Source organism: Somniosus microcephalus, chromosome 10 (assembly GCF_052327205.1).
Source record: "Somniosus microcephalus isolate GS21.2 chromosome 10, FLI_Smic_1.0, whole genome shotgun sequence".
Taxonomy (NCBI): Eukaryota; Metazoa; Chordata; class Chondrichthyes; order Squaliformes; family Somniosidae; genus Somniosus; species Somniosus microcephalus.
In genome coordinates, this window is record NC_140996.1 from 11,083,682 (window position 1) to 11,109,915 (window position 26,234).

General features: G+C 46.4%; 1 protein-coding gene and 1 long non-coding RNA gene across 4 annotated transcripts in view; one reads left to right on the top strand and one right to left on the bottom strand.

Moving 5' to 3' along the window:
* The first annotated feature begins 1,853 nt into the window (after positions 1–1,853).
* LOC147111441 (uncharacterized) lies at positions 1,854–8,665 on the top strand. The gene is made up of 2 exons (XR_015079687.1): positions 1,854–1,951; positions 8,282–8,665. It is a non-coding gene; the product is annotated as an uncharacterized LOC147111441 (long non-coding RNA).
* LOC147111442 (DNA dC->dU-editing enzyme APOBEC-3C-like) overlaps positions 2,738–26,234 on the bottom strand; it is a 158,192-nt gene continuing 134,695 nt past the window's right edge. For 2 of the 3 annotated variants that reach the window (XM_085998439.1, XM_085998438.1), the window contains exons 2-4: positions 21,179–22,192; positions 19,969–20,017; positions 2,738–4,835 (exon numbers count right to left, since the gene is read on the bottom strand). In XM_085998439.1, coding sequence (XP_085854565.1) covers positions 4,633–4,835; positions 19,969–20,017; positions 21,179–21,745 — 819 coding nt within the window. In that variant the 5' untranslated portion in view covers positions 21,746–22,192 and the 3' untranslated portion in view covers positions 2,738–4,632. The remainder of the gene's footprint in view (positions 4,836–19,968; positions 20,018–21,178; positions 22,193–26,234) is intronic. The other variant, XM_085998440.1, reaches the window with a different exon arrangement.

Here is a 26,234-nt window from a genome sequence, read left to right on the forward strand (position 1 = left end):
CCACCAGCCTCCACGTTCAACGGATCATCCTCCGCCACCTCCAGCGTGATCCCACCACCAAACTCATCTTCCCCTGCCCTCCGCTTTCAGCATTCCGAAGGGTCCGCTCCTCAATCACCCCCTCACCTTCCCACAGCACCTTCCCGTGCAAGCGCAAGAGTTGCAACACCTGCCCTTTTACTTCCTCCCTTCCCACTGTCCAGGGCTCCAAACACTCTTTCCAGCTGAAACAGCGATTTACTTGTACTTTTTGCAATCTAGTATACTGTATTCGCTGCTCATGATGTCTCCTCTACATTGGGGAGACCAAACGCAGATTGGGTGACTGCTTTGCGGAACACCTCCGTTCAGTCCGCAAGTGTGACCCTGAGCTTCCGGTCACCTGTCACTTTAATTCTCCGCTCCGCTCCCACTCTGACCTCGGCCTCTTACACTGTTCCTACGAAGCTCAAAGTAAGCTCGAGGAACAGCACCTCATCTTTCGAATAGGCACTTCACAGCCTTCTAGACTCAACATCGAGTTCAGCAATTTCAGACCATAACCTCGGCCCCCACTATTTTTTCACATGGCAGCTGTTGATGATTCTGCCATTCCCATTTACACCTCCTCTAGACCCATCCTGTGTTTCTTTCCTTGTCCCATCACCATCTCCTTTTGCCTCGCATCATCTTACCTTTTGTCATTTAACCTCTCCTGCCTTCCACCCTCTCACAGACCTTCCCTGTAGTTCTTTCCTCCCCTCCCCCCCCCTTTCCCTGTCCCGCACTTGCTTAAAATCTGTTACATCTCTAACTTTTTTCAGTTCTGACAAAAGGTCATCGACCTGAAACGTTAACTCTGTTTCTCTCTTCACAGATGCTGCGTGACCTGCTGAGTATTTCCAGCATTTTCTGTTTGTATTTAAAAACATCATACATTGTCAGCTGTTACTCAGTGGGCCGCACCCTCGCCTCTGAGTCAGAAGGTTGTGGGTTCGAGTCCCACTCCAGAGACCTGAGCGCAAAATCCAGGCTGACACTCCCAGTGCAGTGCTGAGGGAGTGCTGCACTGTCGGAGGTGCCGTCTTTCGGATGAGATGTTAAACCGAGGTCCCGTCTGCTCTCTCAGCTGGACGTAAAAGATCCCATGGGACTATTTCAAAGAAGAGCAGGGGATTATCCCCGATGTCCTGGGCCAGTATTTATCTCTCAACCAATATCACTAAAACAGATTATCTGGTCATTTATCTCATTGCTGTTTGTGGAAGCTTGCTGTGCGCAAATTGGCGGTCGCGTTTCCTACATTACAACAGTGACTACACATCATTCTGCCTTTGAAACCAATCGCAACTTCGAGATTTACCGCCTGCGCAGACTAACGCGGAAATCCTGAAGTTGCGGGTCAGTCATTCACTGCTCCGACACTGGCTGCGCCGTGGACTCCCCGCCCCCCCCTTACAGCCGGCAATCAGTGAAATCAGTGATACTGATGAAAACTTCAGCTCTTCCGCGGTAATACCGCTGTTAAATACCCCATTAAAAGTTAGACCCCTTTGGATTAGGTGTAACTGGGGTTTTAACAGTGTATTGACTGCTAAACAAAGGTTATGGCCCTGAAAAACAAATTTTAATTTTGTGCTGTGTCAAATTTGTCCATTTTAATAAAAAATACAGTTTTTAAGAAACTTAAAAAAAATAATTGGCCCAGTAATTCCGGTCCCAACGCGTGAGCACGGACGGGGTACTCACGCGTGGGCCCGTTGGAAGTGCCGGATTTCAGCATGCACAGCGCATGCGCGGAAAACCGGCATTTCCTCTCCTCTGAACCAAGGGGTTAAGAGGCGGTTCCCTAGTGACGTTTGAGGCAACGCGGACGTGTTGAACTTCGGTTTTTTTGACAGGTTTGTCCATGCGTGAAGGCCTCCACTTTTTACGAATGTAAAAAGCAGACGTAAGGACTTAATTTTATAAGGTAAGTGGTCTAATAATTAAAGTTAGAAAATGTTTTCTACAGGTTTATTATTTTTAAAGAATTTACAGTAAGGTAAGTGTTTTTGGACCCGATTTCTTGAAAAAAAAATTTTGGCAGAAATTTGAATAATTGTTTAAAATAGTTTTTTAAAGTTATTAATAGTTAATTTAATTATTGGAATTTTAAAAAAACTTTTATTTAAAGTTTAAGTCGTGTATTGGGCGCCCGGACTTTTCATGAGTTTGACAGGTCTTATGTCTAACTCATGAATGGACTTTTGTAAACTCCCATTGGTTGCCCAGTGCTCACGTGATCCCAGCCGGCTCATCGCACTAAGTACGCCGCTGGATCACACACGCACAGCGCGCCGGGAGCTGAACCGGGCCACAGGCCGGAAATCCATGCAGGCCCAGTCTTCAAATGTCAGCGCGATATGTAAGTGTAGGTCGGGGGCTTGCACCCGCGGGAAGCCCCCGACCCGAATTTCTGGGCCATTAAGTAGGGAACGACTTACAGAAACGAATGGCCTTTTCTCAGCCAGTATTTTCCTGACGAGAGTCCTTTAATTTGCTGTGCGCTGCTTTTAAAAGCCTCATCCTACTCAAATCTATCAACTGAGATAAATGAAGGGAAAATAATTCAGTTTGCTATTTGCAGCATCATCTTTATACTCCTATTTACAATTTCTCCAGCGAACAGAGGGAACCTCCTGGCAATTAACCAATCTGGTAAGGTACTTCTTCTCATTGTTAATTTGCAGCAATAACCGAAAATAGCCATCACATAAAGGTTTGAGAAACATAAGGCATCTTAATATCAACAAACCTGTTCAAATTCAACTCCATCTTGTACACACATTCACAAATAAAATCACATTACTGTAATATGTTTACAATTTAACAAGGAGGCTTGACTGACGCTTCCTGAGCGATTACAGGCAATTTTTGGATACCATAATTCAGACTAATAAATACATTTCCAAATGTGCCCGGTATCATTAAGTTCTACACGCTTTTTATTTTATAAATAATACATTCAAACCGTACAAAGTCATTTTGTAATCTTCTGAGAATCACTGATAAATTTGCATCAAAAATAATTAACATGAATAAAGGTTACAATTTCTTCTGTTGTACTAAGACAGCAGTGAGTGATGTTCATCAGTGCTGCGAATCTCACAAATTCTTTCCAAATCGATATAGTTACTGTGCGTATATCCCAAACTGATACAATGTAAAGGTAATACCTAAATTCATTATTAAAATTAATATATTACTAATATATTCTCGGTGTACATTATTCTCAGTGTACATATTTAAACGTTCATGATATTAGTAAAATCATATACAAGTTCTGGTAGTTAATTCTATTGATTGTTACATTGCAGCATTGTTACGATCAGGAATGCACTGGTGGAGGCACAATTTGAAAGGAAGCAGATTCAATAGTAACTTGCAAAAGGGGAATTGGATAAATACTTAAAGGCGAAAAAAGTGCAGGGCTGTGGGGAAAGAGCAGGGGGGAGTGGGACTAATTGGAGAGCTCTTTCAAAGAGCCGGCACAGACACGATGGGCCGAAGGGCCTTCTTCTCTGCTGTAAGATTCTATGAAATACAATACAGTACCTTTTGTAATTCCCTGTGTTATACCACAGCCCAATTCGGGATAATTTTATAAATCAACGTAATATTTACTGTGTATAGATCCCAAGCTGATGCAGTGTAAAGGTAATAACGAAATTCATTATTAAAATTAACTAATATATTCTCAGTGATTGTACATATTTAAAAGTCCATATTATTAATAACAGTACACTTTTATGATAGTTGATTCTCTACATTGTTACTGTAAATATGGATAATGAATTTTAGGAGAATTTTCAGATCTTAACCCACCCTGGAGTTCAGGTGCACACTCCCACAATGTTCCATCCATTAGAAATTGTAAAACCGAGTTTTGTTTGTACTTTCATCACTAATGAAGTCGTCGGATAAAACACTTATTCCCCAACTTTCTTCCCTCTTCTCCTGAAGGTTCCAATATATACACTGAGGTAAGGATCCATAGGTTCCACCAGGTCTCCTGTCCCTCGCCCAAGTGACCATTCTTCACCCTGTGTCCCCACAGCGAGCTAAATTGGGTGTGGTCCCGTTCTCACCCAATATCCACACATGGAACTCTCTTCTGAGAGAGTTGTGCGGATAAAGTTCAATCTGATGGCCTTAGGGTAATTGGAGGGAAAATAATGAAAACTTCTCAAAGGCTGGAGTGTTTTATATTGGATCTTCCCCTTTACTAACGAGATCCATGAAAGTTCCCGAAAATCTCATTCCCTGGCTTTGTATCTCATTTCTCCTAAACCTCTCGTTTTGTGTACACACACACACGCATGTACACACACACACACACACACACGCATGTACACACACACTTACACACACACACGCATGTACACACTTACACATGTACACGCGCTTACATACACACACACACGTGTACACACACACGCACGTGTACACACACACGCATGTACACACACGTGTACACACTTACATATACACACATGTACACACGTACGTACACACACAAGCACGCGTATACACACACACACACGTGTACACACGCGAATTTAATAAACATTCTACTCGTCTCCGACATAAATATCTACAGAAGTGCAACACTCATTTAAAAAGCATGCGCCTGGCTCCCACTCCTCGTCTGTTGTCAGAAGGGTTGACTTTTTGAGGAGTGTGGAATTGTGGAGCTGACTCTTCTTCTCCTCCGACATCTTTCTCGGGCGTCAGGTAAGGTGCATGATGTAACTTGCAGTCTCGGCGATGATGAGCAGCAGATTGGCAAGCTTCTGCATTGCAGCATACTCCGTCTAAAGAAAAGAAAGAGAATCAGCCAGGAATTGTGTGTTAATGAGTTATTGTTTAAAGACGCTGCATTAAAAGTAACCAGATGTCTAACATTATATAGATAGTGGCCACGGTTGAGGATTACATTAGTGAACTATTGGTGCAAGGGTTAAAGAAGTGCCCTGGATTGTGCTGCAGTCAGTTTCTTTTGTACCTTGACTCCCACTTCATCAGAGCATTGTGTCACAACAGCTGCTCTTACCACTCTGCAACGTGTCTTTTTTTCTCTGAAAGTTCATGGGGGGAAAAATTCAGTATCGCCCCGTTTGGGGCGCCATTATCGGCCGTGCGCAAAGGTTAGCGCCTGGCGCTAATTATCGCCTCCAACGGCAAACTTGGCTTTTATCGCCCCTGGAGGTGATTGGAGCGCTAAATCAGGCGCTTCACACCTGTCTTAAAGCGCAAAGGCCAAGGAGCGAGGCGTTACCTCAGAGCGCGGGCGAAGCAAGGAAGGGCAAATCAAAATGAACCTGCAAAGTGCTGCTCAGTACCCAAAACTCCTTCACACAGCGTTGAATCTCTCCAGAAGTCTCTCTCTCTCTCTCTCAGAATGCGTGGTGCAAAAATGTCGCCTTTAAATAGCGCTCCCCCAGTCCCTTTCTGACTGCATAACGCTCCCCTCAACCTGTCGTTGCTAGCGGCAGGCGGCGCCACCGGGGCGTTGCGCACTCGACTGACGTCACAATCTGCCGGCGCAGGAGATCGTGGCAGTAGTGTTTAGTGCCGCCGCAAAATGTCTAGTTAATTTTGCGAGCGGCGCAAACATCGCCGCGCCCGGGCGCTAGTTGCTTTGCGCCCCATTAGCGCCCTTTTAATGCGCTAACGGGAGGCGCAAACCAACTGAATTTTTCCCAGTGTCCAATACATAAAAAGCCAGAAATTTCAGCTTTCAAATATCTTTAAAAATGGGAGGGTGGCACAGTGGGTTAGCAGGTTTCTATTTAATTTCTGGATCCAGCCGACACTGTCGGGATCAACGTAACCTCTCTCTCTCGGCCCACTGTAAGGATTCTGTGAGTTACAACAGTATCAACCCATTTCCTACTCCATGCCAGTTCACAGAACAAAACTGCCCACAATGTAGCACAAATTGGCAGCCTCGCTCAGAGAAGCCATAAGGATGGCCGATGCGGGAAATGGGAAAAAAAAATAATCGCACTGGTGCAGTAATGGGTGCATTTCTGAATTTGCGATTAAGGAACATTGTTGGACCAGAACAGACAAGAGTTTGACTCTGTATTTGCATCTGGCCATGCCGTAAGTGAACTGGGATCGCTTGGTGCTAACGCAGGGTAACAGATTGGGAAACATGTTCCATTGTTCAGCTTTGATAACCTTCACTTTGAGCATACAGATTCCCCAAGAATGTATACATAATTGCAAAAAGTAAGATTATAGCACACATAGCTTGGCGAGATCGGAAAACCTGCTCCCTTCATAAATCATACACTAGATTTAGCAAACCTGTGTTCCCAGCACACACAGCTCCACGCTGGAAGCACAGAGTCGTAAGATCTACCCTCATGTTCTGACCTGCCGACGCTGACTCGCGAGGAGTGGCACTCACTCATTTTGTTTTGGAATATAATCTATTTTGGCACATGCCAATCTGACAAATAAACACCAGGGGACATTTGCCATTTTATACTTTCCCATGCCGGGAATGCTAAAGTGGAAAACTGGCCCCATCAGCTGCATTTGTTTAAATGGGTTTGCAATCTAACTCGTTCCCAACATTTCCTTAAATATAGACACTTTGGCTGTGTTTGTGCTCGACCCTCTCTTTGGTTGTAAAAGCAGTTCTTGCACCCAAAGCAGAGCAACATTACCAAATTGGCATATAAAACATGTTAGTTTTCCAGTATAAACACAAAGTATTAATATTCTGATGGAAGATCATCGACCTGAAACGTTAACTCTGTTCCTCTCTCCACAGATGCTGCCTGACCTGCTGAGTGTCTCCAGCATTTCCTGTTTTTATTTCAGATTTCCAGCATCCGCTGTATTTTGCTTTTGTATTAATATTCTGTCGGTGCTCGGAATGGTAGAATTGGCAAATGAGGGAAAACTTCTCTTAATTTTAATGAAAATTCCCCATCATTTGTAGTCATTCATGCCCTCCTCTCCCATTCCACAGTCACTCCATGTACCATTCCCTGATTAAGGAGGTACTGTTGTTTGGATGAGATTAAATCAAGGCCCCACCTATCTGTTCAGGGGAATGTTAAAGGTTCCACAGGATTATTCAAAGAAGAGGAAGCAATTCTCCCAGTTCATAGAATCATTGACATTTACAGCACAGACGGAGGCCATTCGGCCCATTGTGTCTGTACCGGCCGAAAAAGAGCTCTCCAGCCTCATCCCACTTTCCAGCTCTTGGTCCGTAGCCCTGTAGGTTACAGCACTTCAAGTGAATATCCAGTTACCTGGCCAACATGCTTCCTGCAATAACAGGACCTGGATACCATCCAGGCTTGGGCTGACAAATGGCAGGTAATATTCACGCCGCATAAGTTCCCAGCAATTACTGTTGCAAACAAGAGAAAGCCCAACCATGGCCGGAATTTTGCCTACCTGGGCAGGTCCGGTGCGGGCGGTGGCCATGGCGGGTCGTGACCCCGCTGCTGGCTCCATCCTGCTGCTGAAAATAACTTTCCCTTAATAGGGCCTATTAACTCCGCCCTGCGCGTTACCCGGCCCAATTAAATGGTGCGGGTCTGGTGACGCGTTTTCAGCCTGGATCTTTAAAAGGGCCATGGCCACACTGGATTTGAATGTCAATGTAACATAGTGCTGTCGGTGCACTACAGCATTGGAGGGCTGCAAACACTGACAATGACTGCACGGAGGCAGAGGGCTGCACCCAGGTTGTCCGATGACTCCCTCCATCTGCTTGTGGGGGGAGTCAGAGCACATAGGGAGATCCTCTTCCCTTCCAATGGGCGGAAGAAACCTCCCGAAACAGCCTGGTTGGAGATTGCAGAGGAGGGCACCAGCAAGGATGTGGTCAGGAGGAGCTAGGTGCAGTGCTGCAAACGTTTCAATGATCTCATTAGATCAGGAAACGTGAGTACAAAGCCACACTCACCTTCATCCTCCTGCGCCTCTCATCACATCCCCATCACTCTGCCTTCCCAACCCTACCCCTGCACATCCTTACTCACACCAACATACCTTGCACATCCACCCATCCCTCTATCTACATTATATTATCACATCCCCATCCCACTCGCCACCCCTCACACTCACCCTCATCCTATTGCAATCATACCAACTAACAACACACAAGGAGGCCACTTGGCTTTGGCACCCCACTCCATCATAGTCACCCTCTAAAGATGTAACCTGTCCATTCCTTACACTCGTTCCATCACTCTCACTCAACCTGCTCTTCTTTCCCTCCTCGCAGGAAAAGAGAGCCCACAATAAGGAGAGGGGGAGAACAGGAGGTGGGCCTCCGTCATTTTCAAACATTACAACGGCAGAGGAGGCTGCTTTAGAAATATCTGGAATCGCCGAGCAGCTGAAAGTGGGAGACGGAGAGAGGGGGACAACTCAGCAACTTGATGTCAGAATTACATCTCATACAGCGACATGGCATACATCAGTCACTCATATGGGCACTGATGTCAGCAGCCAGTGAATGGTCATCATGTGTATCTCTACCCATTCTTCATATGACATATCTAACTCATCTCTTTACTCTCCATCAAGAGCCCACCCCCTCCCCCAACCACTGTTTATGTGAAGTTTCTGTTAATGTGCTGTCAAACATAAAAATCTTTATTTTCAACACTTTGCATTCTTGGACAGATTTGTGTGCACCTTTGGAAGTGGCTTAGTGAATTGCAGTGAATGGTGAGACATAACGGTACCCCCTGCAATGGTGATGAGTGTGAAAGGAATGGCTTGGTCATTTGTAGGGATGCTTTATGATGTTGGTGTGGGGTGGTGCCAACCTGGCAGCCAGGGTGTACAGCGTCAAGTGAAATAAATCTGGCCATGGTGAGGCCATCCCTGGCCTCCTGGGCAACAATGTGCTCGGGTGCTGATGCCCTGTGTCCTGTGCAGCATCAGTTGAATGCGGAGAAGGTTGGTGGTGTTGTCAGTGCTGCAGGTGTTGGGGCTCATCATGGTCAGATTCTGAGGACCAAGATGAGACAGTATAAACGGCACCCATGTTGATGGAATAGATGGCAGGTGAAGTACAGATGACAAAAGCAATCTGTCAATGGTGAGAGAGGTTCTTCCAATGTGGTGACACTGGATGGAGACTTTGCTGGAAAGACTGCAGCTTGTAGAATCTGTGCTGGGAATGCAGTGAGAAATAGCTTCTGCTGAGGAAAGTAACCATCTGTCAGGTGGGAGCTTTTATAGTACATTTGATGCTGTCAAGTAATCAGCTGGAGCAATGGCCATTGAACTCCCGCCTCAGGCTGACAGATGTGGTTCCTGAGCAGCGTGTTTCCTGTGGCCATCCAGTTAAATTTAAAAGGTAAGGTTTAAACCACTCTTAAGGGTCTGACAACTAGCTGCTAATAATTTAAATTGGGTCACCCTCCTCTGCGGGTTGGGTCGGGTCCACGCTGACAGATGCGCCTGGGAAAAAGGCGTGTGGGAGCGGGATGACAGCAGGTTCCCGACCCGCTCCCAAAAATAACAATTTTCCCCACCTGACCCACCTCCGATCACTGCCGCTAGATAAACATAAACAAGGGAAACCATCCAGTTTCCCAGCACATCAGTCCCAAGGAAAAGATCTTAACAGTCTTCGCATTGCAATATCTAACTGGATCTTGAATTAATTTAGTGTTTTCTCCTCATTATCCAAATGGTGATTACTCTTTGCAAGAAGAAGTTTTTATTGGCCTCAGTTCCACATTTTCCTTTCACCAGTTTTACATAGGATATACAGCACAGCTGCACTCGAGCCTCCTCCCGTCTTTCCTCGTCTAACCCTATCAGCGTAACACTCTATTCCCTTCTCCCTCATGTGCTTATCTAACGCCCCTTAAATGCATCGATACTATTCGCTTCAACCACTCCCTGTGATAGCGAGTTCCACACTCTCTGGGTAAAGAAGTTTCTTCTGAATTCCCTATTTGATTTCTTTGTGACTATTATATTGATGGCCTCTAGTTTTACTCTTCCCCACAAGTGGAAACACTCTGGGGGGAAAAATTCGGTTGGTTTGCTCCTCCCGTTAGCGCCTTAAGAGGGCGCTAATGGGGCGCAAAGCAACTAGCGCCCGGGCGCGGCGATGTTTGCGCCGCTCACGAAATTAACTAGACATTTTGCGGCAGCGCTAAACACTACCGCCACGATCTCCTGCGCCGGCAGATCGTGACGTCAGTTGAGTGTGCAACGCTCCGGTAGCACCCGGACTGGATATTGAGTGGCGCCCCCTGTCTTACCGCCTGCCGCTAGCAACGACAGGTTGAGGGGAGCGTTTTGCAGTCAGGAAGGGACTGGGGGAGCGCTATTTAAAGACGACCGCTTCCTGCCTTCTTTTGTCGGCGAAATATTTGCACCACGCATTCTGAGTGAGAGAGAGACTGCAGGAGGAGTTTTGGGTACTGAGCAGCACTTTACAGGTTCTTTCTGATTTGATCTTCCTTGTATCAATTTAGAAGAGAATATGGAGGCTGCACTCTGAGCTCTTTCCCTGGGCCTCTCCATTGTTCTTTCCAGCAGATTTGATGTACAGGTCTCTCCAGGCCGAGATTCAAGGCTGCAATGAGCAGGGTGTGGATGGAGAGCAAGATCGACCCTCCCCTTTAAGAACTGGCCGGCGCCATTGTGTCTGTGTTCCATTGCTGACTGACATCACATGAGCTTCGCCAGCGCTCTGAGATAGCGCCTCGCTCCTCGGCGTTAGCGCCTTAAGACAGGTGTGTAGCGGCTGATTTAGCGCTCCAATCACCTCCAGGGGCGATAAAAGCCAAGTTTGCAGTCAGAGGCGATAATTAGCGCCAGGCGCTAATCTTTGCGCACGACTGATAATTGCGCCCCAAATGGGGTGATAATGAATTTCTCCCCCTCTGTGTCTATCAAAATATTTCATAATTTTAAAGAGCTCTATTAGGTCACCCCTCAGCCTTCTCTTTTCAAGAGAAAAGAGACCCAGCCTGTTCATCCTTTCCTGATAGGTATATCCTCGCATTTCTGGTATCATCCTTGTAAATCTTTTTTGCACCCTCTCCAGTGCCTCTATATACTTTTTATAATATGGCAACCAGAATTGTACGCAGTACTCCAAGTGTGGTCTTACCAAAGTTCGATACAAGTTTGGCATAATTTCACTAGTTTTCAATTCTATCCCTCTAGAAATAAACCCTAGCCTGTGGCTTCTTGTTCTACTGTCTCAACTTTCTTTGACGTACTGTTCTGGATGTACCTTATCTGTGGCATTTAAGAAATTAATAATTCTATAAAGCCCCTTTTTCTGTCACCCTCTTTCAAGCTCAAGAGTTCTGATTTTCCAGTCTTTCCTCATAATTCAATCCGTGGATGTGCAGGATGAGCTAATGGCTCTTTGCACCCTGTCTCTGGCCCGAATGTATCCCTTGTGCCTTGGTAACCAAGACTGGACTCAACGCTGAAGATATTGTCTGACTAGCACACTGTACAGTTTGAGCTTGATACCCATTGACTTATTTACTGGTTTAGTAATATAATTCAACATTCTCCACCCCACTCCTACTCTGACCTCGGCCTCCTACACTGTTCCAATGAAGCTCGTGGAACAGCACCTCATCTTTCGATTAGGCACTTTACAACTGTTATGAATCTTATGATCCATGAAGAAAGACTCACGAAATAACACTGGACGGCCAGCTGATGGCGCCGTCGAAGGAGTATAAATACTCGGGCGTGGGCCCAGCTTTCCAGAGACATTTTGTAAGACAAGGAACTAGTGAAGTACAACTAGACCTCCATGTTTCGAAACAAGTTGATTAAAGCCTTGCTTTATACGCAAACCAAGTGCGTAGTGAGTTTTATTACGTCAACAACCTTCTGAACTCAATGTCGAGTTCGACAATTTCAGATCATAACTACTGCTCCCATTTTTTCGGACAGCAGATGTTGGTAATGATTCTGCCATTCCCATTTACACCTCCTCCAGACCCATCTTTTGTTTCTTTACTTGTCCCATTACCGCCCCCTTTGCCTTGCACCATCACCTCTTTTGTCATTTAATCTCTCCTGCCTTCCACCCTATCACAGACCTTTCCCTTTGTTCTTTCCTCCCTCCTTTCCCTGCCCTGCACTTGCTTAAAACCTGTTACATCTCTAACTTTTTCCAGTTCAGACGAAAGGTCACCGACCTGAAACATTAACTCTGTTTCTCGCTCCACACCTGAGTATTTCCAGCATTTTCTGTTTATATTTCAGATTTCCAGCATCAGCACTATTTTGCCATTGTCTTAGATCAGCATTTTGTTCACTTTGTTGATCGATGTTTCATCAGTGATTTGACATGTTAGGTTAAGGATGATCAAAGCAATGCATCTGCAAAAGGCCTGCACTGAGATGTGCTCAACATGCATCCCCATAAAAGGCAGCATCATTTATCAACAGGTTTACTAGGCGTTTGAAGCCATCGTAGATTATACAGATATCCTGTGATGTAACAGGCCTCTGAACATCAATAGGAGATTGTCTAATTCTAGAGGGATAGAATTGAAAAGCAGGGAAGGTATGTTAAACTTGTATTGAACCTTGGTTAGACCACACTTACAGTCCTGGTCTCCATATTATAAAAAGGATATAGAGGCACTGGAGAAGGTGCAAAAAAGATTTACAAGGGTAATACCAGAACTGAGAGGTTATAACAATTAGGAAAGGCTGAACAGGCCAGGGTTCTTTTTTCTAGAAAAGAGAAGGCTCAGGGGTGACCCAATAGAGGTCTTGAAAAGTATGAAGGGGCTCGAAAGGGTAGACGTAGAGAAGATGTTTCCACTTGTGGGGGGAGACCAAAACTGGGGGCCATCAATATAAGATAGTCACTAATAAATCCAATAGGGAGTTCAGGAGAAACTTCTTTACACAGAGAGAGTGGTGAGTGTAGTGTATGTGCCTTTAAGAGCCCCATGTGTACTGTAATGCCGGTAATGGCCACTCGGGCTATATAAGCCTGTATATTGTGTTGTATCAGTTAGTTCCCCTCCAGACTTTGTTTAGTAAACACCTGTGCAACCAACTCCTGTCTTCAGTGTCTCTATCAACACACGGACACAACAGTGGCGACGAATTGGAAACGGACTTACCTGCAATTCGGCAGCACCTCAAGGACATCGATTCCTCTGGCGTCCAAAGTTGAAGAAAAATCAAGAAAAAGAAAAAGCTGTGGTTTCACCAGCTAGCCAAGCTGGTGGCAGGTACTGCAATAATCCTTCCTGGGCGTCGGGCTGGGGCTCCAGCGGCTGGCTCTGCAGCTAGGCCAAGCAGCGAAAGCGGAGGCAAGCAGTAACAGATGGGGAGGGAGCACTCGGGAGACGGCCAGCGCTGCAAGCAGGTCGGCGTTCAGACCTAGAGAGTCCGGCAGGAATGAGTCTCCAACTGTAAATAAATAAATAAAAAGAATGGAAACCGCGGGAAACAGCGTTGTCATCGGCAGCAGCGGCAGGGAAGCGCGGGAAGCGCCATATCTGTTCTGCAGAAAAGAAAGAAAAGCGCGGGAAGCGCCATTTTTTTTCTAGGATGCCTAAGTCTGGCAATATTGATGCTTTTGATAACGAGATAGAGGATTGGACCACATATGTGGAAAGAGTGGAGGTATATTGCACCGCAAATGGAATAGAAGATGAAAAAAAAGCTTCAGTACTGCTAAATCTAATTGGCGCAAAGACATACGGGCTGTTACGAAATGTAATCACTCCAGCCAAACCAAAGGACAAGAATTTTAAAGAAATTGTTGATACCCTACAGGAGCACTTAACCCCAACACCGCTGCTGATAGCGGAACAATTCAAATTCTTCAAGAGAAATCAACACAAGAATGAAAGTAATGCTGATTACCTCACCGAATTAAGAAAGCTATCAAAACACTGCCAATTCGGGGCAGGACTAGCAGATTATCTTCGAGACAAATTCGTCTGCGGTCTCCTAAGTGAAGGAACACAGAAAAGGCTGCTTTCTGAAAAAGATTTAACACTGGACAAGGCTTTCAGTATGGCTGTATCATATGAAGCAGCTGCAAGAGGAGCTGCAGAGATACAACAAAAGACACAGGACTTTGGCACCCATGAAATGACACAGGGTTTCGAGAGATGTTATCGCTGCGGCAGATCCACCCATGACCAGGGGGACTGCTGGTTCAAGGACAAAGCATGCAGGCAATGCGGAAAGATTGGACACATTGCACGGGTATGCCGATCTGGACAAAAAAAATCCACGGACAGGAAAAAAAAAATTAATAAAGAAAAGTACAGAAAGGTACAAATGATGACGGACAGTAGCTCCGAAGACCAGAAGAGCGATAGCGACTCCGAAAACAAGAGACTAAGCTGTCTCAAATTACATAATGTAATTGCCAAAGATGATTACCAGACCATTTGGGTTACCCTCATGATAGCAGGGTCCCCAGTTAAAATGGAGCTAGATACAGGATCAGCTCTGACCATCATAAATCGACGGGATTACGAGCGGCTATTTCCGCATATACCTTTAAAAGACACATCCATTATCTTGAAAACATATACGGGGCAGAAAGTATACCCCAAAGGAAAAATAAGGGTGCCTGTTGTATACAACGGCAAGGAAATACAAAAGTTGTATTTATACATTCTACAAGATGGTGGTCCACCGCTGTTGGGACGTGAATGCATCAGGAAAATACATTTAGATTGGCACTCCATTCAGGCACTGACGGTGACCAGTAAGAAAAAAAATGATGATGACGTCATACCTGAACGATTAAAAGACATCTTGGCCAACGCCAAAGAAGTGTTTCAAGAGAAACTAGGAACCTTGAAAGGCATCACCGCCTCAATAAAAGTGGAAGATGCAGCAATTCCCAAGTTTTTTAAGGCAAGACCGGTGCCATACGCAATTTGTCCAGCAGTCGAGGCAGAGCTGGAGAATTTGGAAAAGGCAGGCGCATTATCCAAAATAGATTGGAGCGAGTGGACAACACCCATCGTCCCAGTCATGAAGAAAGCATTGAATAATGATAAATCTGAAGAACAGAGAAAAATTCGCATCTGTGGAGACTTCAAGGTGACTGTAAACCCGGTCCTTCACACGGTACAGTATCCTCTTCCGAGGATAGAAGATATTTTCGCCTCACTATCCGGAGGGAAACGTTTCACCAAAATTGACTTGGCACAGGCATATCTACAGATGGAGGTTGAAGAGGCCTCTAAAAAATATCTCACGATAAATACACACAAAGGTCTGTACCAGTACAATTGACTGGTTTTCGGAGTAGCATCCGCTCCAGCTATCTGGCAAAGAGCTATGGAGCAAGTCCTCCAAGGGATTCCGGGGACTCAATGCTACCTAGACGACATCCTTGTAACAGGAGAAAACGACAACGAGCACCTTGCCAATTTGGAGCAGGTGCTCACTAGGCTGAGAGAATGGGGCCTACGAGCAAATCGCCCCAAGTGCGAATTTTTCCAAAATCAAATATCATATTGTGGCCACATAATTAATAAGGAAGGGTTGCATAAGTCACCTGAAAAAATTGAAGTGGTCATAAAAGCCCCAGCACCTGAAAATGTTTCACAATTAAGGTCGTTCCTGGGATTAATAAATTACTATCATAAATTTTTACCGAACTTATCAACTCTTCTACACCACCAGAAACTACTACACCACCGAGGCGTTATCCGGACCGAGTCAGGAAGCCTCCAGAGAGACTGACTTATAATTAATTAACTACAGCAATGTGTAGATTATTTTTCTTGTAACATGTAATTATGATTACTTAAAATATTATGTACTGGTTGGCTAAAAGGGGAGGAATTGTAGTGTATGTGCCTTTAAGAGCCCCATGTGTACTGTAATGCCGGTAATGGCCACTTGGGCTATATAAGCCTGTATATTGTGTTGTATCAGTTAGTTCCCCTCCAGACTTTGTTTAGTAAACACCTGTGAAACCAACTCCTGTCTTCAGTGTCTCTATCAACACACGGACACAAGTGAGAATATGAATTAGGCGAATAGCACAGATGTATTTAAGGGGAAGCTAGATATGCACATGAGAGAGCAAGGACTAGAAGGATATGCTGATTGGATTAGATGAAGAGAGATAGGAGGAGGCTTGAGTGGAGTTTAAACGCCAGCATAGACCAGTTGGGCCGAATGGCCTATTTCTGTGCTGTAGACTAATTCTATGTAATATATACTGCCACAAAATTTCCCAGTAACTAGTAGAAGATTATTTCTCGATAAACCTACAGAAAGTAATGTCATTGCAACCAGTTATCCTGCAGTGAGAAAATAACCACATATGAAGGATGTGGTGTACTCTGGCACTCGGCATATCACCAACTGCTGCTGCTAATACAGCAATAAAATAAACTCATTGCATGTAATCGAAATGTATTATAAAATAAGACTCTGGGAGTATCAAGACTATAATCTAGTTTTGGGGTACAGATAATATCCTCCATCACCGAGACCGCCTACTTCCAGCTCCATAACCGCGCCCGTCTCGGCCCCAGCCTCAGCTCAATTGCTGCGGAAACCCGTATCCATGCCTTTGTTACCTCTAGACTCGACTATTCCAATACTCTCCTGGCCGACCTCCAACCTCGTACCCTCTGTAAATTTGAGCTCATCCAAAACTCTGCTGCCCCGTGTCCTAACTCGCACCCAGTCCCGTTCACCCAACTTGCACCCAGTCCCGTTCACCCATCACCCCCTGTGCTCACTGCCCCGTGTCCTAACTCGCACCCAGTCCCGTTCACCCATCACCCCCTGTGCTCACTGCCCCGTGTCCTAACTTGCACCCAGTCCCGTTCACCCATCACCCCCTGTGCTCACTGCCCCATGTCCTAACTCACACCCAGTCCCGTTCACCCATCACCCCCTGTGCTCACTGCCCCGTGTCCTAACTTGCACCCAGTCCCGTTCACCCATCACCCCCTGTGCTCACTGCCCCGTGTCCTAACTCGCACCAAGTCCCGTTCACCCATCGCCTCCTGTGCTCACTGCCCCGTGTCCTAACTCGCACCAAGTCCCGTTCACCCATCACCCCCTGTGCTCACTGCCCCGTGTCCTAACTCGCACCAAGTCCCGTTCACCCAGTACCCCTGTGCTCGCTGCCCCGTGTCCTAACTCGCACCAAGTCCCGTTCACCCAGTACCCCTGTGCTCACTGCCCCGTGTCCTAACTCGCACCAAGTCCCGTTCACCCAGTACCCCTGTGCTCACTGCCCCGTGTCCTAACTCGCACCAAGTCCCGTTCACCCAGTACCCCTGTGCTCACTGCCCCATGTCCTAACTCGCACCAAGTCCCGTTCACCCATCGCCCCCTGTGCTCACTGCCCCGTGTCCTAACTCGCACCGAGTCCCGTTCACCCATCGCCCCCTGTGCTCACTGCCCCGTGTCCTAACTCGCACCAAGTCCCATTCACCCAGTACCCCTGTGCTCACTGCCCCGTGTCCTAACTCGCACCAAGTCCCGTTCACCCATCACCCCCTGTGCTCACTGCCCCGTGTCCTAACTCGCACCAAGTCCCGTTCACCCATCGCCCCCTGTGCTCACTGCCCCGTGTCCTAACTCGCACCAAGTCCCGTTCACCCAGTACCCCTGTGCTCACTGCCCCGTGTCCTAACTCGCACCAAGTCCCGTTCACCCAGTACCCTTGTGCTCACTGCCCCGTGTCCTAACTCGCACCAAGTCCCGTTCACCCAGTACCCCTGTGCTCACTGCCCCGTGTCCTAACTCGCACCAAGTCCCGTTCACCCAGTACCCTTGTGCTCACTGCCCCGTGTCCTAACTCGCACCAAGTCCCGTTCACCCAGTACCCTTGTGCTCACTGCCCCGTGTCCTAACTCGCACCAAGTCCCGTTCACCCAGTACCCCCTGTGCTCACTGCCCCGTGTCCTAACTCGCACCAAGTCCCGTTCAGCCATCATCACCCCTGACCTACATTGGCTCCTGGTCCAGCAACACCTCAGTTTAAAAATTCTCATCCCTCCATGTCCTCTTCCCCCTCCCTATGTCTGTAACCTCTTCCAATCCTACCACCCTCTGAGATCTCTGCGCTCCTCCAATTCTGGCTTCTTGCGCATCCCCGATTTCCATCGCTCCACCATTGGCGGCCGTGCCTTCAGCTGCCTGGGCCCTAAGCTCTGGAATTCCCTCCCTAAACCTCTCCGCCTCTCTCCCTCTCTCTCCTCCTTTAAGACGCTCCTTAAAACCTACCTCTGACCAAACTTTTGGCCATCTGTCCTAATATATCCTTATGTGGCTCAGTGTTAAATTTTGTTTGATAACACTCCTTGGAACATTTTACTACATTAAAGGCATTCTATAAATGCAAATTCTTGTTGTTGGACATAACTCAATCATTCTACTAGGTTACCGCAATATAATCTCTCCTCAGATACCTGCTATTCTCTATGCAACTTGACTGCACTTCAGTATCATAGGGCCAATAATTGTGCATCTCAGCTTTCCTGTCATTCAATATCTGAAGAATGAGGGTTTGTACATTTCCAATGGTAACAATTGGGAAGCTGGGATTGTCCTTTGAGCAGAGAAGGTTAAGGGGAGCTTTAAGAGAGGGGTTCAGAATTATGAAGGGGTTTCGATAGAGTCGATAGAGAGAAACTGTTTCCAGTGGCAGGAGGGTCGGTAACCAGAGGACACAGATTGAAGATCATTGGTAAAAGAATCAGAGCGGAGATGAATTTGTTTTTACACAGCGAGTTGTTGTGATCTGGAACGCGCTGCCTGAAAGTGCGGTAGAAGCAGATTCAATAGTAACTTTCAAAAGGGAATTGGATAAATACTTAAAGGGAAAAAAAACACAGGGCTATGGGGAAAGAGCAGGGGGAGTAGGACTAATTGGACACCGCTGCCAAAGAGCTGGCACAGGGACAATGGGCTGAATGGCCTCCTTCTGTGCTGCAAGATTCTATAAAGCCAAGACTGCTCCCCAGCAATGCCTCCAAAATGGTGCTGGAATATAGGCGGGGCAGGAAGATATCCCCCCTCCTCTTTCCGCAACCCCCACCTCCCCCCAGGTCAGAATTTTCTTGCCAAGTGAAATGGAGCAGAAAGGTAAGGGATCCATTTCCTGTCCCAAAAGAAAGAAACTGACTTGCATTTACGACCTTGGGATGTCCCGAAGCGCTTTACATCCAATAAAGGTACCTTTGAAGTATAGTCATTGTTGTAATGTAGGAAACGCAGCAACCAATTTGCACACAGCAAGCTCCCACAAACAGCAGTGAGATTAGTGACGAGATCATCTGTTTTTTTAGTGATCTTGGTTGAGGGATAAATGTTGGCCAGAAAATGAGCGGCTGCTCTTCTTCGAAATAGTGCCCGTGGGATCTTTTACATCCACCTGAGAGGACAGACAGGGCTTTGGTTTAACATCTCATCCAAAAGACGGCACCTCCGACAGTGCAGCGCTCCCTCAGCACTGCACTGGAGTGTCAGCCTAGCTTTTGTGTTCAAGTCCCTGGAGTGGGACTATGAACCCACAACCTTCTGACTCAGAGACGAGAGTGCTGCCCACTGAGCCACGGCTGACACCACCTAGAGCATTAATTCCATTCTTCTCTATCCCCCTGGCCCCCCCCCCCCCCGCCCCCGTTTTATGGGGCTAGAATTTCTAGGCTTAGGACTCTAATTATATTATGAATGGCCATGGCCATCCTGTCTGAATGTCCACAAGAAAGCCTTCTAGACAAAAGCAATATTGGCAGAAACTGAAGAGTGTGTTGTCTCTCAGCTGGGAATGGTGCTAGTGGGTGTAAGAATGACCAGGTGGGCAAGAGAGGGAGAAAAAATAATGTTACAATTGAAGGAAAAATACATAACTTTGAAATGCCAATATTGGAAATATTTTTGAGCAGAAGTTCTGATAGGTGTCACAAGGTTAATGAGTGATAGAAGTAATCTTCTCACCTGGGTTCACGATATTTCGGTCTTCATCATCAGCTTCCGTTTCTTCACTCTGAGCAAATTAGAGAACAAGAAAAGGTTCATGTGACTTTTTTCACGTGCTTTCAATTTTGCAGCCCTCTAATTTAATTGGTTAATTGAGAAGGTCTATTGTGCACAATTTGGGATTTTGAACAGCTAAGAAAACATAAGTCATACATTAACCCAAAAACAATCAACTCTTAAGTAGGCCCACAAGAAAGCAATACAATGTCTGAAACATGGCACAAGCAGGATTTGTGATAACCTTGTTATAACAATCTGATAGATTCTGGATTTCGGGTTGTATCAATAACTCAACCCACCCTTCGACCTACCCACCCCTTTTAGTCCTTCTTTCCCTCCCATTCATCCACTCCTCTCACCATCCATTCATTTACCTCTTTCATCAAGGTCCCAAGCTCTGGAATTCCCCCCCTAAATCTCTCCGCCTCTCTACCTCTTTCTCCTCCTTTACGTCGCTCCTTAAAACCTACCTCCTTGACCAAGCCTGTCATACTATCTCCTTAATAACAACAGAAAATGCTGGAAAAACTCAGCAGGTCAGGCAACATCCATGGAGAGAAATTTGAGTTGACGTTTCGGGTCGAACCCTTCTTCAAAACTGGAAAGAAAAGATAGATCGGAGGCAGGGCTGCGATCGGACAAAAGAATAAAAGAAACAAAAGAAGTAAAAGAGACAATAAAAGGTATTGGAAGCTAGACGAGATGGTAATGGGCTGAGATTAGGTGTAAAGTGTACTGGCAGGGCAAGAGATATGTCCGATCGCAGCCCTGCCTCCGATCTATCTTTTCTTTCCAGTTTTGAAGAAGGGTTCGACCCGAAACGTCAACTCAAATTTCTCTCCACGGATGTTGCCTGACCTGCTGAGTTTTTCCAGCATTTTCTGTTGTTATTTCGGATTTCCAACATCCGCAGTATTTTGCTATCATACTATCTCCTTATGTAGCTCGGTGTCAAATCTTGTCTGATAATGCTTCTGTGAAGCACCTCTGGACATTTTACTATGTTAAAGGTGCTATATAAATGTAAGTTGCTGTTGTTTCCTACACACTTGCCTTTCCTCATCTCTTTGTGCTTCCAACAGTTGCCTCTTATCCCCACCCCTTCTCCACTTGCTTGTCTTTCATGACTCATTTACACAGCAATTATATGTAATATGTAATCTTTTACATGTACCGGAAGGTCCAAGAGAATCACCAGTTCATTTGAGAAGAACTCATAATATGTATCCAAATCAGGCCATGGTTCGAAGGCTGCTGTGTGACCATCCTCCACAAACAAATAATAGCACTCTTCAAAATCCTTTCTGTCCATCACCTTCATGGAAATATCTCTCTTCAAAAGATCCCTCAGGGAACGCTGGACAGGAGAATGTTTGAGATAGTATTCTCTTGACACCTTTATGTTCATGTTAATTTTGTTCTTGAATTTTTCGTGGAAATCTATTATATGGCAACAGCAGTTTGCACAAGGGTTATAAGAGAGATAATAGGTAACCGTGTATTTTTCTGCATTGGGAGAAATATTTTCCACTAAATAGTTTTCCATTTTATTTATGACTAATTCTTCTGCATGGCTTCTCTGTAGATCATTAATAGCGTAGCCCCACAGGTCAAATAATATTTTGTTGTTTTGCTTCAGTAGGAAGCAAAGTAAAGTGAAGTGTGGTTTTGCAGTATTATTAAAGCCCTCATAGAAGTCCCTTTTTGCCAATTGTCCTCTCAAGTTCAAAGGCATTTTGCCTTCAGTAATTAAATCTACAGACTTTAAGGTTGTTTTTAGACTGGAGCATGGTGTGCATTTTAGGAAGTGCAGCAAGAGCTAGTTCAACAAAATCGCTGACTGTGTCCAATTCGATATGAATATAGGAGGTGGGACAATACCAGCCTGAACAGCAATGGTCTTCAACCACTTATGGAATTACTGTTACTGTACTTCAATTTTGTGCAAATGGTTTCTGACATGAATCTCGTCATTCATGTGGAAATGAAACTGGGCGGCCTGCTGGTGGCGCTCTCCAGGGAGAGTATAAATACTCAGGCATGGGCCCAGCTTGCTCAGGACATTCTTTAACAGGAACTAGTGAAGGACACAACTAGATCTCCATGTTGAAAAACAGTTGATTAAAGCTTTGTTTAACGCTCAGACCAAGTGCCGAGTAGTTTTCTTACATCAGTTATCTTCCTGCAACAAGAAGAAGCACAGGAATTGAAGCCTGTTGATTAGGATATTCAGCTAGCAATGAAATTATTATTTATTAGAATGTTTTCCTTCAACAAAACCCATCAGTATCAAAGTCCGTACTCCACAAATCATTATTTCTGGGGTTTCCGAGGCTCTTCGCCCAAAGTTATGGTGGGCGATTGGGAGAACGCCCATGGAAATTCACCTCATTTATCTGATCATTTAAGCCATTGCTGTTTGTGGGACCTTGCTGTGTACAGTTGGCTGCCCGCATTACAACAGTGACTACACTCCAAAAGTACTTCATTGGTTGTGAAGAACTTTGGGATGACCTGAGGATGTGAACGGCGCTATACAAATGCAAGTTCTTTTTTCTTTATAAATAGGAGCATAAGAGTAACAGAGTAAAAAAAAAAGTGGTGATAAATTTGTACAAAAGACTGGTGGGACTAGGCTTAGAGTATTATGTGAAGTTTTGGATGCTCCTTTATAGAAAGGACATTAAAGCCACAGAGAGCATAGATTCACCAGGGTGATACCAGGGATGGGAAAGTATAGTTCTGAGGAGAGACTTGAGATATTAGGACAATTAGTTTTGATAAAGTGAACAGGGAAAAGATTATTTCCTCTGGCTGGGAAGTCAATGATGAGGAGCCTTCGAATTTAAAATTGTCACTAAGACAGTGCGGAGAGAGGTTAGGAAACATTTCTTTACATCGAGGGCTTTTGGAGCAGGGAATACTTTGATAAATATTTGAAGAAGGAGAAGATATAAGGCTATGGGGGAGAGCGGGGCAGTGGGATTAATTTTGCATTACTCTAGCAAAAGCCTAAATGACATCTTTCTGTGTTTCTATGGTTCTCTCGACAATCTGAGGTGGTCGTGAAATTGAGAGGAGCGATGGAGAGTTACAGTTGGCTGTCCTCAGCGTACGTATGGAAGTTGATTCCCATGCCGCAGGATGGTGCTGCCATTGGGCGATATGCAGATCTTGGAAGAGGAGACGGGCCAAGGATGCAATTTGTAACTTTTCCCAGTGCAGTGAGAACAATCTTGAAGCCAGACTGGAGGGACAGATGGATCAAGGGTAATTTTCGAGGAAGGGGTGATGACAGTGGTTGTGAAAGGGAGAAGGACAATGCATGAGGAAAAGGAGTCATTAACAATGGGAAATGGGGTAGTGGGTGGTCAGGAGTTGAGTGCAGGAAGGGGATCTCATGGAAAAAAATGAGCTTGGAGAAGGCAGGGGTAAGATTAAAGAGAAAGTACTAAGTTTTGGGGGATATCAACAACAACTTGCATTTACATAGCGCCTTTAATATAGTAAAATGTCCCATGCTGCTTCAAAGGAGTGTTGGCAAACAAAATTTGACACCGAGCCACATAAGGAGCTATTAGGACAGATGACCAAAAGTTTGGACAAAGAGATAGGTTTTAAGGAGCGTCTTAAAGATAAGAGAATGAGTCGGAAATGTTTAGCGAAGGAATTCCACAGCTTCAGGCCTTGGGAGCTGAAGGCACGACCGCCAATGGTGGAGTGCTAAAAATTGGGGATGCGCAAGAGGCCAAAATTGGAGGAGCGCAGAGATCTCGGAGGGTTGTGAGGCTGGAGGAGGGGCGAGGCCATGGAGGGATTTGAAAACAAGGTTGAGAATTTTAAAATCGAGGCGTTAACGGACCGGGAGCCAATGTAGGTCAGTGAGGAGGGTGAACGGGACTTGGTGCGAGTTAGGATACAGGCAGCAGAGCTTTGGACGAGCTCAAGTTTACGGATCGGCGTTAGAATGGACAGGAGAACGCGGGAGGTTGCGAGCAAGAGGAAAGGATGGGAAGGTAGTGGCAGAGGAAGCTGCAGGGATGACCTCAGTCTTAGAGATGAAGAATTCCATGAGGTATTCATCCTTAGTATTGAAAATGAGGGAGGAAACGGTGGGAGAAATGGGTTTGAGGAATGTGGTAAACCACTGTATTGTATATTGCCACCTCTGGGTGGCGCTGTGTATGGAGGCATGCCTCAGCTGACTCCACCCACCACTGTGTGGGTTTCGTTCAGACTTGTTCAGTCACTCACGAAGAAGCATGGTCTCTTCTTAGCTAATAAAAGCCTTATTCATCTCTTCTTTCGACTCATCATCTCTTCTTCGACTCATCACCTTTTATGAAGTAATTGATAAGCGTATCAATTTTATTAGCTAAAAGTTAAATGGCGACACCTGAGGAGCAACAACAGCAACGGATACAGCAGACATTGCTGAGAGCCCTCAGACCACCACGCCTGGACCTCGACCCTCAAGATGTGGGTGCATCAGCCAAGTTTGAACACTGGCTGAGCTGCTTTGAATCCTTCCTCGCAATCTCACAGGTTACAGAGGAGGATCACAAACTGAAAATTTTGACCGCCCAGGTGAGCCATCAAGTATATATGCTAATCCGGGACTCTAATACGTACGTGGCGGCCCTCGAGCTACTAAAAGGGCAATATACGCGCCCAGTGAACACAATTTACGCCCGACACCTCTTGGGATCCCGCAGGCAGCAACCGGGAGAATCGGTAGGGGCATTTGCACGGGCGCTACTGGCACTCTGCAGAGACTGCGATTGTAAAGCGGTAACGGCTGTGGAGCACGCGCAGGGACTCGCCTGTGATGCCTTCGTCAGGGGCCTCCAGTCAGACCACACCCGGCAGAGACTGCTAGAAAGCAAGGAACCCGACCTGAAGACGGCCATTGCCCTTGCGCTCTCGTTAGAGGAGGCCCACCGAAACCTCGAGGCATACCCCCGTAACGGCGCCGAGACATGGCAATCGAAACCGTGGGACACGGGACCGCCGCCCCCGGCACCAACCGCTGCAGCGACCCAACCGAGACAGCAGCCTCCGGTAAGAACTGCTTCGATGCCCAGTAACCAGGCCCAAAAATGCTATTTCTGTGGCCAGTTAAAACATCCCAGAGCGCACTGCCCAGCTAAGACAGCTACCTGCTCGGGCTGCGGGAAGAAAGGCCATTACGCTAACGCCTGCAAGGGGAAGCCAGCCAGCAGCGCAGCGTGCGGGCCGTGGGAGCAGCCATCTTATCCGCCATTTTGTGTACCCCCGGCCGCATGGCATCCGCCGCCATCGTATCCAACGCACTCAACCGCCATTTCGTCACCGGAACCGACCACCGTCTCGGCGGATGACTATAGTGACTCACTAAGCCACATACTGGCCTCCGTGACGCTGGATCAAGCCCTCCCTCACCATCTATCCAGCTCCATGATGGATATCGCGGTAAACGGCCGCGCCACCAGTTGCCTGATCGACAGCGGGAGCACAGAGAGTTTCGTCCACCCCGACACGGTACGTAGCCACTCCCTCACGATTCTGCCAACGCACCATCGCATTTCTATGGCGTCCAAGTCCCAGTCAATGGACATCAGCGGCTACTGTGTGGTGACCCTGTCAGTAGGGGGCACTGAATATAAAAAATTTAAACTGCTAGTCCTGCCCCGTCTTTGCGCTGCCGTCCTGCTAGGGTTGGATTTTCAGTGCCACCTTAAGAGTGTCACACTAGCATACGGTGGACCCCTCCCCCCACTCACAGTCTGCAACCAACAACTTTTAAATCGCCCGCTGCAAACCACCTGCAGCCTTTCCACATTAAAAGTCCCCCCCCCCCTCCCCTGTTCGCTAACCTCACCCGCGACTGTAAACCCATCGCTACCAAAAGCAGGCGGTACAGTGCCGGGGACAGAGCTTTTATCAGCTCTGAGGTGGAGCGGCTCTTGAAGGAGGGCATTATCGAAGGTAGCACTAGCCCCTGGCGAGCCCAGGTTGTAGTCGTTAAAACCACTGCAAAACGCCGCATGGTAATCGACTACAGCCAAACCATAAACCGGTACACCCAGCTGGACGCGTACCCCCTCCCTCGCATATCTGATATGGTCAATCAGATTGCGCAATACAAAGTATTCTCCACCATCGACCTTAAGTCAGCGTACCACCAGCTGCCCATCCGCCATGAGGACCGCCAGTATACTGCCTTCGAGGCAAACGGCCGCCTC